General features: G+C 38.3%; 1 protein-coding gene across 1 annotated transcript; it reads right to left on the bottom strand.

Moving 5' to 3' along the window:
- Positions 1-4765: 4765 nt before the first annotated feature.
- On the bottom strand, positions 4766-12381 carry RWDD1 (RWD domain containing 1). Its single transcript, XM_026845935.1, has 6 exons — positions 12316-12381; positions 10945-10998; positions 9843-9986; positions 8712-8844; positions 6872-6934; positions 4766-5091 (listed from the first exon to the last, which is right to left on the bottom strand). Exons 1-6 carry the CDS (start codon positions 12322-12324, stop codon positions 4979-4981), a joined length of 516 nt encoding a protein of 171 aa, XP_026701736.1. The 5' UTR covers positions 12325-12381; the 3' UTR covers positions 4766-4978.
- Between the last annotated feature and the right edge of the window lie 1801 nt (positions 12382-14182).

Raw genomic sequence — 14182 nt, 5'->3', positions numbered from 1 at the left:
TGTGTGATTTTTCTTTCATTGGCTTTATTTGTAAACAATCAGGTGAGGATAGGTTGGTGTTGTGATAATTGGTTTCTGAAAAATGTTTCACTTAAGCATTTTGTGAGGCTTCTTTCAGTAGAACCTTCAATGTCCAGACTGTAAGCAAGACTGACCAGCTTGGGTATGGTTATGCTTTGATATTTTTGAGTTTCTATTGCTTTGGTAAACACCAATACTCAACCATTTGCTATTAAAGTGACCTTTATTTTGCGTTCTCTGGTGTCACTCACTGACTGAAACATTTCATTGCATTGTCTGGGTTATTGAGGTCATGTTTGATAATTTGCTACTTGAAATACTGAGAAAAAACACAAGCCATAGTCACAGCAGTTTTTAAGTGAACATCCACTCTATCATACCTGATGATGTGCTATAGCTACTGAAGTAAAAAGCTACCAGCTATCTATGACTATGTCCTTCCTCATATATTCACTGGCTCACTATCACATCCATCATTCAGCTCCATGCAGCAGCTTGCCCATGGGCTTCCCCTGAAAAGGTTAAGTACAGTGACATATCTTGAGATTTTTAACTATCAACAACTCAAAAAATATTTGCAAGTTTGACAGCTCCACTCCTGACATGCATCTATGATATATTTACCTTTGTAGACATTAATGCCTTTTATGTTGCTTACAAGGGGAGGTCCATCTCCTGCATATTTCTCAACTCTATGCATTGAAACTACTCACAACCTAACGCTGTAGTTCCTCTCGTCCCCATGTACACACGGTTAAGTCTCTGATACATCTCTATCATTTTCCCCTCCAATAATGTCTTTTTCAGCACAGCCTCAGTCAGGATGTCAGAGGAAAAGAATATAATCTGAGGGAGGAAACATTTTGTTGCCACTTTTTTCCAGGCACCAACTGAACTTCCTTGGTGGGGAAGGCAAGTTTTGGACCCTCATCCCTGCTTCCTGCTATGATGTCTACATCATCAAACTACAGTGACCACTTTTGGTTGCTCTTGCATCAATGTCCTAAGAACCAGCCACAGCAGGATATAACTTCTCATTTAAAAAACATTCTAAATAATCATTTTGATTTGACAAAGAGCATCTAACCTTGGCTTTCCCATAAAACTGTTTCAGAAATATAAAATATCCTTCCAGTTCACATAATGGTTTGCTTCTTTCACTGGTCCTAAGGGACCAGCTCGCTCTTCTCATTTTAACCCACCTATTTTAGCCTTCAGATACATTTTACCTGCTTTTTTTTCTGGACAGAATTACTTCATGCACTGCAGTTAGCTGCTTCTATTAGGCAAAGGTGACCTCTTTCCATGTCCTTCAACTGTACAGCCAGATCACCTTTCCATCTGGAACTTTGCATCCTCAATACAAAGAAAAAAAGTTACAAAAAACCCCCTTATGTGACGTAACCATTCCTTGACATCTGAGTTTGAACAGGGGGACCACTGATCTTTTCACCTCTACATATTTACCCTGGCCACAGAAAAGGTAAAACTAGTTCAGTCAGAAGCCTAACACAGACCTTTTGCCAAGTTTGCCATAAGTACAATCAGAACTCCTGATTACAAGTAGAACCTTGATCTTTACTCTTTGCAGTGACAGGAAGTCCCAGCATAGTAATAAAAGCCACATAAACCTCATGCTGCTCTGTACACTGTATCCTAATGGTATCAGCTCACTCTATCACTGCAGATTTCATGAACATGCAGCACAAAGTAAAATCAAGTTCATGGCAATAAAAGCAATTATGTCACAGAACTGAACCTGAAAAGTTCTTCCCTGTCCCTCCTACTCCAAGCAACTAGCAAGGCACTGAAGGGCTAATTAAAAAAAAAAAAAACATATTTCAGGCCCTGTGAGATTCTGCTACACGGGAGACAGCATTCATATGACAGCTCCTTCTCTCAGGATCTAGGTTATCAGCATCTTGGGTCCAGGCACAGCCTACCTGTCTGGTCCAACAAGCTTTGAATTTATTTTGGGCAATGACACAGTTTAAAAGCTGGAGGTAGCCTGATGTTTATAAGTCTCCTAGGAAAAAGACTGAAGTTGGTTCTCCTCCCAGGAAACGTACTCCAAACTCCCCATTTTTGGCAAAAATAAGAAGGGAAGGAGGGAAAAAAAAAAAAAAAAGAAAAAAAGACATATACAGCCCTTAGGTTTTGTCTGCTTTAAAGCAGACCATAATGCAATAATTTGGATGCAAAATCCTAGGCTTTGCAGCATGCTGAGACTGCACTCCTACAACATCTAGACGTGGTAGGCACCATCCTCTGAATTTTAATTGAGGTCAGGCACCACCAACTATTCAAACAGTTCAGCATGACCAAACTAAACTGGCTCTAGTTGCAGTACAGTTTGCAACTCATAATAATCTCCCTACATACATTATAAGTGTACGCTTTGGACTTAGGAGAGTTAAAAGTAAGATATAAGCAAGGTTGTCAGCAGCATGATTTTGAATTACTAAAATTTCATCAAAATTATTGATGGAATTTCTTTAGATTAATATGAATTAGATTTCAATCTAATCCAAAGTGCATAAGTAAACTTTAAATACCTAAATTCCTTCCTTATCTCAGCCCATTTCAGCAAACTAAAACACGCAAACATAGCCGAGCTTACTCTCAAATTCCCTTTTATTTCACAGATGTTAATTGCTAACAAAGCTAAACAAATCTGAAGTTCAGACTGAGTCACTGAAACTTTCCAGAGACTTGGAGGAACAGACTTTACGCAATTATTTGTCACTTCAACCCTTATCATTTCCTCTGCTTTGAAATATAACATGTAGCAGTGAAAACACATTTTCACGTTTTAACTTGTTTGACATTGTTTTAACATTTTAAAGCTATACATCCTCTGCATGAAAACCAATAAATATATTAGTGGAAAACAGACTATAAATATCTCATTAATCTAGAAATACCATTAACAAGAAACTTTGTTTCATACATCAATGCTTCTTGTTAGTGACCCACTTGGAAAATTTTCTTAGATTACCACATTTTTCAGACTACACAGCATTCTCGGATTCAGTCCAGATTTAAAGGGAACTAATTCACTCCTTTTATGAAAAACCCACCAGTTTTAAAGATACATAGCTGAAAAGAGAAAGCAGCCTTAGGAGTTAAATGTTTTTTATGCAGCTGACTTGAGACATACCAGAAGCAAATTAAATTCAGTGCTAAAAAGCAAATTAAAACATCCTAACAACTACACAAGAAGCTGAATGTAGTCACTATGAGGCTTTTAGTCCAACCGTTTCTTTGGAAAAGTCAGATCTATACCACATTAGCTCACAATTTTTTAATATATTTGGTAAATCTGCTGGAACACAGATCCTGCTTATTGCTTTGAAACATACATCATCATTGAAACCTCGATGCTTGTCTGGAATTCACAGTAGTCAAAACTAAAAAGATCAAATAAAGGACAGTAGGAACAAAGGCACATGGTTAATTTATAAAAGTATTTACAGGGTACTTGAACATTTATTTTTATCTACTAGAAACTCATTCATTTTTAATACAAAAAGACTACTGAAACACATTAAAGGAGATCATCCCAAACATGTTCTTGAGTGATATGAGCAGAGAATCTTATACACCATTAAATTATTTCCGGTATTAAATTTCTTTTTGAACATGGAATTTCCAAACATTAAAATTCATAGATTTATTACTTCTCTAAGCACTGTGACACTTTAGTGCAACCTTCTTCAAAGGCTGAAGCTGGCACAGTTAAGGCAGTCTACTAACAGTATTTTAAAATTCAGCACACAGTGTTTAATCATTGAAGTGCCTAGTGGTTCTCCAGAGCTGTCTTTTGAAACCTTCATCCATACTGTCATCAGCTGAAGCAGCCTCAAACACAGCATGTGTAAACACTGCAGTTCTCACAGTGTTTTGGTATTTTTGGAGATGGGAAGGGAGGAATCATCTAACATCAGGCTGTAACCTCCATAAGCAACTCTGCAGGCTGGTCAACATCCTTGAGTTGTTGTGTAGCTTTACCATACATTGTGCTAACCTTTATAGGCTGTCAACAGGTGCTTCTAAAACAACATCCATTACATTCGTTACAAACCTATAAGCACTCCGTAAATCCTGGTACTGTAATCTGCACTTCACTGATACGTGGTTCGACACAGTCTGTTGCCAAAAGCAAATTAATTTTCATAGGGTGGTGGGCTTTTTATCCCCCATGGAAGTTCATAGATGCACAAGTTCAAAAAAAACCCCCACAACCCTCTCTGAACAAGTCAACTGAACTTTTTAAGAGGACTTCATCTCATTCTGATTTTTTTTCCTACAAACTTGAACTAGTAATTTTGAAACGATTATCCTCAACTACAGCAAAAGATTTTACTCTAGTAGTATGGAAGTGTTTTCCATTAAACTTTAACAAGGCTATGCCTTATTAAAAGGTGACTAGTGCTGCCTATCTACAGCTGATAGGCTGGGGCACCAGAATTGACTTGAAGTGTTATAAAATTCCACAGAAGAAAAAACAAAACAAGAAAAAAATCCCTGCATAGTATGTGATCCCTTTTATTCACCAAAGGTGCCCCTGTATAATATCCCAGGTGGAAGGTAGCAGAACAGCTGCTCAGCCTTCAGATACAGATGTATTTAGCACTTGATGTAACATCTTTCCATTTTGCTCGTTGTCACATCTCTTCAAAGGATAATTACAGAAGTGAGAAGGAAAAATAAGAGAATATAGAATAGTATTTTCAGACAGATCACTATTCATCAAATTTTTAATTTGTAATATTAAATTTATTTACGATGAGTCATCAGAAGACCATTCTCCTGGATTTAAAATATTTTGGTTATTTTTCTTTGGAAAAAAAGAAAAAAAGACACATTACTAAAACCACAGATGCTGTGGCTTTCCTGCCTGCCCCTCTCTCCTTACATATGTCCATACTGATGACAGAGCCAGTTCAAAAAAAGTCTAATCACTGTCTAAATTAACAGGGTTGTAGTCAGGGTCATCCTCTTCATCCTCCAACTCTAAATCATCCATTTCTTGGAATAAAGATTCATCAACCTCCACGCTGTTACCAGCTGCAAAGAACAGAAAAACTACTTATTTTCATGCAAGTAGAAAAACATCTGAACAACAAAACACACAACACTTTTTCATATTCATTCTTCAGTGTAGGTAGGTAGCTGTGAACTTACTTGTATTTTTATATATCAAGTAGATACGGAAATGAAAATGTCACATTTTATCTTTTTACAACTAAAATGAAGCTTTTTTTTCCTCATACCAAAATTCAGTCAAGAAAAACATCACACAGGACCTCAGAACCCATTAAGAGAATGAAATTAACATTTATAGTTCCCAGAAGAAGAGATTCTTTCTCCCAGGTGTCAAAGCAGGAGCTCAGGACCTCACAGCTGGAATAGTTACAACTACCACAGCCACAGAAACACAGACGGTTTATTTTAAAAATCTACCCTTACACCACGTATATGGCTACATACATACATTTTCTTTCAGATTTAAATTTTAGAAGCAAGATGAAACTTTGCAAGCTTTCACATTTTCTTCTGAAAGAGATGCTGCAGACCTAAGGATGAAAGAAGTCTACTATTTTATTTGTGTGTATCAGCAGCGACATCTCCTGGCCACTGAATAAGGTTCTATCACTGGATTTCTAAGAACCTTTCTTTGTAACTGTTTCCATCTAAAAGATAATGCCATTACACTGTTTAAGCTGTGAAAATTAGTATTACTTATTACACAGTATTGTAATATTAAATTGCAATTATTAATCTGGTGCATTTATGATAGAATGCAAACAGCAATAAGAACAGGAGTTTTTAATCACTGATAGCAACGGGATTAAAAGTTAATACATTAATCCCAAATCATTTGGACACAGAGCCCAAATACAGAGGTCTGTTCCTCCCTCGAGACTGCCACCTGTTCTGCCAACAACCCATCTTCACTTTAGGCATTTTGGAGGAAGGTTAAACTATGCCTCTAACTAAAACAAACTCAACTCATCCATTACTGCCATTTCAAGTTTATACTCACTAATGTTCATAAACAACTTTTTTATTTTTAAACTGTTACTTGCAGAGAAAATTCTTGACTCTCTTCTGCATGTTTTGCAGTATCAGTAGATAACGCAGCTACATTAAAGAATTGCCTTAACTTAAAAATATTTTTTTAACTAGGATACTAAAAAGCAGTACAGAAAATTAACCAGATATGTGACTGTAAGTACATTTACTTGATTTCTCTCCAACAGATTTTCCACAGGCTTACAAAATTTTCAGCTGGCACCAGGTCAGGTATTTTTGGCAAGGTAATAGATAAATCTGGACAAAACCACAAAGAACTGGGTTGCACAGAGGCAAATATCATTTAATTTGACCTGCAAGATGTTTACTACTGGTGTTGAAGTTCAAAAAGAAGGAAATAGAACTTCAAGATCTGTGCTTCCTGAAGTTAGAGTTACGAAGGCTGGCTATTAGAAAAAGAGAAGCAGCAGGGCCTGGTAGAGCCTAGTTGTGGGTTTTTTGTTTTGCTTGGTTTTTTGACTTTGCTTCCAGTCCAAATACTTGAATAGAAGCAACAAAAATAAGATCAACTCAAGTTCAAAACTGCAAATAAATATGCTTTAGCATCCTGAAAATGTTTTGTTTGTTTTTGAAAGAAGTTAAAATCACTTCTGTTCAATCTACAAACCAGTACTTCTTAGAAAGTTCTTCTGATGTGTAAGTGATGCTGAGGTAAGATGTTAAGTCAGAAATATAATACAGATTTTGCTTAGGAATTTCGACCTATTTTAAGCCACTGTCTTTCAGTTGTGGAAACAAAAAGGAAATTTACCTTCCTCCAAGAACTGGATGTCAGAGGTGTCGAGGTTGTGATCCATTTCAAACAGCTGTTTACCTAGAAATAAAATAAAAAACAATATATGAGCAAGTAGATTTCTGAAATAATTATCAACCTAAGGCAACAATAGTTTGCACATTTATTTCAGGCTTTTTGAGCAGTGTTCTTTTTTTTAAGCTGCTCATTTCTGTAAGTTCCCCATTCTGACTTTTTGACTATCGATTCAGGATTCTTCCACACCAACAGGCTTCGTCCTCTTTCATGTGAAATGGGACACTGTTTCTTATAGTCACTTTAACGTTACTAAGACTTCAGTAGTGGTGGGGTGGGAAAATCTATATGATACTGCTCCACAGGCTTTGCTCAGTCCTTAATGCTTTAGTCCTCATCTTGCATTTCACAAGAAATTTTCTGTGGGAACTGGAAGGGAAATTAGCTGCCTCATCCACATTTTTCTATATATCGTCCCCATTTAAAAAGCAACTTGGATCTACACACAAATCACCAGCTCCTATACACATACACACACACACACACACACACACATCTGTGAAGGAAACATCACACAAGACAAAGTGAAGCCTTTCCAACTGGGAGGTAGGGGAAGAAAAGCTCAGGACTTTTTCCACATAAACTACACATCTTTCATCTATATTTGCACTGCTTATGCAAGCTTCTGCTGACAAGCAAGACTGGTTGGTGTTCATGATAAAACATTTAAGATGCTTTTTCTTCTACTGGGGTTACACTCATGACATCTGAGAATAAGTCTATTTTTAGTTTAGTACAAGGGAGCTTTTATAAACTAGACTTGTATAGAGGAAGACAGACACAGCATGCTAACAATTTTAAGAACAGGAAAACTAGAAGAAGCAGATTTCTACTATCTCATCTTTGCAGATTCCCAAATGCATTCCCTTCAGAGGGGAATCAAGAATGTCCCCTGTCCTGTAGAGCTTTTCAAGAAACTTATTACCATTAAAATTTCCATTTCTCTGTCAGATTTCATCAAAATGAAACTAGCCAAAAGTTTCAAAAGCCTTCAGAAGGGAGGAGAAAAGATAACAGTGATACAGCATAATCACATTGATCGTGTTTTCTCAGGTAATCAGGTTAAAAAATAGATCCAACATCACAGGAGAATCAGTCCAAAGTTAAGTCATGGGGAGTGTGAAGGAGAATGCTCACCATTTAATTCTTATCTACAGGTTCTAATAAGAAAAGTAATTTCCTCCACATTTTGCCCACTGGATACAGAGTTTTCTTTCTGCTGGACAAAATGATCTGCAAAATATAGGGCCCAGAACCACTGCTATGACAAGCTCTTCCCCAAAATATAAGAGCCATTTTCACTAGTCATTGTAAGCTTGCCATATGCAGCAGCCAGCCTGTGTCGCTTCAGTCTAGCAACAGCATCCCAAACTCGTACATACGCTGGAATAATCTGAAGTAACTACGATCCAGTGCAATAAAGGCCAGATCGATAAACTGTCCGATGTCAATTTTCTGTTGTTTAACAAACCCGAACTATTTCTGCCAGAACAATGCTTGTCAGTAGAGGTCCCATTTGTATACTGTCTGGCACAAAACTGAAGCAGCTTAAACACACAGTTTGGGAACCTTAATGACTTCAGCAGAAATCCTGAATCTATTAGCTTTGTATTTAACCCAAAATCAGCACTCAGAAAGACTTCACGTGACATGGAGGACAATAATCAAACACTGCACTACAAGTTTACTGATTACCATCATCTTTCAGTGTAAAAATTACTTTTAGGCTTGCTGTTATAGTGGGTAACATTGCAAAAACTTCAGGACCAGTTTTAAATCATACCGCTTAATTTATTTTTGCCTGCTTGTTCTTCTTCTTTCATCTTTTTCCTTTTTATTTCTAGGAGTTCTGCATCAAACTTTGCTTTCCAATTTAAGAAATTCTCAATGGTAACAGGAGTGCCATGAAAACGTTGCTGAAAGAACAGAAAACAAGGCTGCAAACACAACTTGCAAAGCTACCAGTGAAAGTGAGTGTTCTCTTAGTTATTTAAACTACAACATTGCAGAAGCACTGCTTGCTGTGAAGTATTCCAAGAAATTAATTCTAACCCTGAATATACAACGAACACATTCTTACTGTTTTTTGTCATGGGACTCTCCCTTCAGAGTGCTGTACTGAGGTGGAAATTCTTACGGAAAAACCTTTTGTACTACTTTTGGACCTACAGTGCAATAGTTAGCAACTATCCATAAGTAGGCAGCACTTCTTATCAACTCTTAAATGCAATCTACACTGAAATATTTTCCATTAAAATGCATTAACACTTCTATCTTGTTGAGTCAGAAAAATAATTCTTTTCGTCCAGTTATTTTTCTGCCATTTTCAGAAATACTGAACCTTCCAAGTCCCATCACCCTCTAGCTATTTCTGAGGAAGAAAGTGAAGATGCAGTAGTCAGACTTAACCACAGCACACTCCATGGATGGAAAAACTATTTCATAGTGGCTAGGAGAGAGGACATGTGCAGGAAGGACAAACCCCTTTTGAAGACCGGTCCCACTGCTTCCACTCAGTCTACCAAGGAAGAGATGCTTCCCTAGACCATGCAGCCTGTGTGCAGCATGCCATACTCTAGATGGTTTTGCTCCCATCCCCTCTTGCCTCTTCAAGCAAAAAACTGGCTACAGCAACTTTGAATTAATTAAGGAAAAATCCCTGCCTCTGCCTTAGAAAGTAATGCTAGAAGGGATTGTGAACATGCAACACATCTCTGAAAAGACTGCTTTAGAAAACAGGGGAAAAAAAATAATCGCTTAAGTTCACTACAGAATCTTCTAGTCCTTAAATTTTAATTGTATCAACTTTGGGATAGATGTTCCTCTCCCACTGTAACTGAGACTTCCTCCTGCATCAAACCCACACAGTTAAAAAAAGCAGGGAATTTTTAGTTGAAAACATTATTTTACATACTTTCTCCTCTTCTTCTGCTTCTCTTTCTTTCTGTTTCTTTTCCTCTTCTCTTCGTGTTTTTATTTGATCCACTATTTCATTTAATTTCTCCTGTACTGCTGAGACTAGAGTGAAGATCATTACCATTCCTAAATTTTCTTCTGCCTACAACACAAAGAAGGCAGCTTCAAAGAGTAGAAGTTCCAAGCTTTAGCGACTGAATGCTAATGTTTAGAAAGCAGTATGATGTGCAAATGCAGATAAAGAACTCTGCACTAGTCTCAAGAGCTCATTGTAAAATTCAAGTCAATTGGCCAGTTAATCCAGTTAAATTACCCCTCCCCAAATGGGTGTGCAGCAGAACACCAGCGTTGAACACCTATGTTCAGGCTATCAACATCTGGAAGACGAAGAATGAAAAAGCCTTCTGGATGTCTGGATATCAACATATCTTGATATCCAGACATCCGGAAGGCTTTTTCATGAATAAAACAAAACCTATAACATTAATACAACTCCAGAATTTGAATATCATAAATCATGAGACAACAGTCACCCAGAACATCTCTCCAAAATGGCTTATTCCTGAAAAGAAAAAAACGCCTACTGAAAGTATTATGGCAATTTTAAGGCAGGGAGGTCTTGACAAGAATTCCTGAAACCAAAGAAGCGTTTCCCTCTCATTCTTTAACAATGCACTCTCACTGATCCCAAAGGTTGAAGAGATCCCTCCCCACATAGTTATTTAAAAGAATCACAAATCAATGTAGCATTTTTTAATCTTTCCAAATAAAATTAAAGTGACTTATTTCCACAAATACTATATATACACAGTTAAAACAAATTCACCGTAAGCTAGAACTGCAAGAGAAGGGAAGCCCTAAAGGACTGCCATTTCATTATCACACCTGTGTCTATTGAATAAGCCCTGTATTTTACCTCATTAACATAATTTACCTCAATAATATCATTCACGAACTCAAACCTCAAAGCCAGTCCCTACAGTATGGAATAGATTTCAAATCAGTAGCACATATGTCAGAAAACAACTGATGTGAAAGAGAAATTCTGGCTAAAGTGTGGAGTGGTATCAATCTGAACTGAGATATTCCATTTTCCTTACCTGTTGTTCTAGTAGTTTTATTATGTCTGTGACATCATTATCGTCAAGATTCTCCTGTGAGACAATTTCATAAAGTGGAGTTTCATCAGGATATTTTTCTCTATAGGTAAATTTAAGGGTTGTTTGGACAGCTACAAGATAAAAACACATATTCTTATGGTGATAACTCTATATAAATTTAGTTGCATATTTTTCTGATGCATCAGCAGCCTAAATATTTTAAAATATAAAATATTATTACCTTAATGGAACAGTCATCTTACACAGATGTTAAAAGTATATGAACAGTTTTATGTGCAAGAGTTCTGAGAAATTAAGACAAAGTTTAAACTTACATAAACTGTCACAGGCTATTAATGTCTGAAAGGTCTTCACAAAGACTGGAAAACCTTCCATGGTACGGTGGGTAATACAGCAGTAATCTTTCCCTCCCCCCTCACATTCCACTTAAAGCTGGAAAAAATGAGGAAGTGTCCTAACAACAGATCTAGAGAGAACCTCAGTATATCAGTGCTTTAAATTCTGTGTGTCTGGCTGGAGTATCAACCTCTGTGTTGGATACCAGGGCTCCACATAAATCATATGACAAGGACACAACATTCAGTAGAAGTTACTAAGCAGAGAACTGCCTAAGGAGAATGCATTCAACCTGAAGGCACCCAGAGCTAGGATAATACGGAAACAAGGCAAAAGAGAATCTGGTTCCTTTCATGCATCCTGTCAGTGTACCAGATAGAAGACTTCCTTGAGTTCCAGACTCACAGTCCAGGCAGCCCAGCAGTCTCTTCAACACAGACACCTGCTCTGAGCAGGACTCACTCCTTTAAAGCTGAAGGAGACAACACCAGTTTCTTTTCTCTGATACTTTAACCCAGAAGAGCAGCTCTCAAACTTAGTTGGAGCAAGCCCATGCAACCACTGATACCCAACAAATACACAGGGACTGGGGACCCACAGCTTGTTGCTCTGGAACTGCTCCTTAAGGGCTGCATCCTCACAGTACACACCCAACTCTCCCATGTGGCTGGTGTATGTACAGCTGCTAAAAAAAACAAAACAAAAAAAACCCCAAACCACACCTCACCACATGGCTGTAAGATCCTATGGGGATGATTACAACCCATAATTTTTTAAGCTATGCTACAAAGCATTTGAGATGCAGCATGTCAGAAAGTAGCCCTAGTGAAGAGAGCTCAACATTTCTGTAAACTAAACACAGATCACCAGAATCCCTGAACTATGTTTTCTGAGTAGTATCTGCTGGATTAGGCCCCTAAAAGGACTTAAGTGGATGTGTACCTAGTTGTTGGTGATAGAATTAGGCTTACACAGAAACTCATCCTGTATATGTTTAAGACATGATCAACTTACTTTCATCATTTTCTCCTGCTTCAGATGTCACAGTGATTGTGAAAGTTGTTGGCTTTTCTGACAATACTATTTAAAGAAAAAAAAAAAGGGACAGAGAAAGATCCATTAAATCAGACAACTATTTCTTCACATCATTAAAACTGAACTTCTCAAGGACTAATTAAGCAAGGAAGCTCCTGATACAGTGTTAAAGGCCTTACTACCCTAACAATTTTACCCCTTTTCAATTAACAGCCACTTTCCATATCATGTGATGTTCAGAGTGCTCTTTGAATGAGAGCACATAACATCCAACTTCTTTTGGAAGTTTCACTTTTCGAAAAAGTACAAATCTACCTACCATCAAATGACTTATGTTAGTGCACTGAATGTGTGCAGAAAGCTCCAAAAGCTGATTTGCTTTATTGCACTAGACATGTATGATGAGCATTTGGTGCACTCTTGACCCTGGACTATTTTTACAGTACGTGGCCCCCTATTTCTATATTTAGGACAGCTTAATGTAACAAATGCTTCTTAAAACAACAAAGGAATACATGGTGCTTTCCTTCAAGAATGTACTTCCCAAGTAATGTACTAGAATAAAATTGCACAAATGAAGCAGCTAGAAGACAGGCAATGGGTGGCTCTACAGACACGCACAAAATGCAAGCCCTGTGATCTAAAATTTCACAGACTAGAAACCTCATCACACAACTGCAGGCTGCAGACCATATCCTCAGATAAGGACTGCTGTGTATCACTGTTATAACCTATGCCCAATCTACTATATATGCTCTCACTGTATTAATTGAATTTTGCCTAATTGCTAATATACTACTACTACTACCACCACCTTTTCTCCTTCTTCTTTTGGGCATAAAAGCATCACATGAATGAACAGTAGTAACTCAGAGTAAGCATCAGAGTAGAGACTATATGAAGGTATATTACTTCTATGAGTATCAGTGATTCAGCATCCCCAACTACCAGAGATGAATTAATATACCTTTAACATAAAACTGGAGAACCTAAAAGATTTTCAGATTAAAGCAATGGGCAAATGTACTGGCAGATGTTGGTTTGGTGAAGCTACTGCCAAGTAAGATGCTGCAGGACCTTGGGCAGAGTAGATACTGTGCAGGAAGGCAACAGAAAATGCACGGGTTTTTTCACTGTTAAAATTCTTTGGCTGCTGAGCGCTATAAATCACGCTGGACTAGCTAGCGTGGTTGATACTCTTAATTGTTTGGTGGTAACTAAGAAGTCCTAAACTCTGACGAACCAATGTATCTATCATATTAAAGTTTTAGCAATATAACATACCGCACCTGGCATTAAAGCTTGCCTTTGTTCCACCATAGGTCTGCAATGGAATAAGCCAGATTCTGGCTATGCATTTACAAAGGAACCAGCATCCTTAAGTACCCCAAAATAACCTGTGCCTCACAGTTTCAAGAAACTGTTCCCAGAAAGAAAACCCGGTCGGTATGCAAGCCCGTTCCCCAATTTCCACCTAGGGTCACATCTTTTGACAGGTTTCGCCAAAGAGCATCCTTCCACCAGCCACAGCTCGGGCTCGGACGCCGGGCCGCTGTGCCACGGCGTGAACGGCTGCTGAGGCGGGCACCGCCCACGCCACCAGTACGGACCGGCTCCCACCCGCCGGGACGCGCCGTCAAGCGCCTTGAGTTTCCCGCCTAGGGAAAAGCAAAAAAACCAAAACCCCCCCAAAACCCCCAAACAGCAACAACAAAAAAAAACAATAAGCAGAAAAATATTCAACCGTGCAGCTAACAGCGAGGAGGCGGCCGCCGCCTGGCGGGGCCTCCCGCTCCTCCCTCGTACCGGCTCGCCGCGGCCGCGCGGCGGAGCGAGGCGCGGGCCC

Source organism: Athene cunicularia (assembly GCF_003259725.1).
Source record: "Athene cunicularia isolate RWA chromosome 3 unlocalized genomic scaffold, athCun1 chr3_part1, whole genome shotgun sequence".
In the NCBI taxonomy this organism is placed as follows: Eukaryota; Metazoa; Chordata; class Aves; order Strigiformes; family Strigidae; genus Athene; species Athene cunicularia.
This window is presented reverse-complemented; position numbering and strand designations above follow the sequence as displayed.

Bases quoted from the DNA above. Each gene is read 5' to 3' on its own strand.
- RWDD1 (XM_026845935.1), bottom strand. The intron at 9,987-10,944 runs GTAAGGAAAATG...TTTGTGTTGTAG, and splicing joins TAAAACTACTAGAACAACAG to GCAGAAGAAAATTTAGGAAT. The intron at 8,845-9,842 runs GTATGTAAAATA...CTGTTCTTTCAG, and splicing joins AAGCAGAAGAAGAGGAGAAA to CAACGTTTTCATGGCACTCC.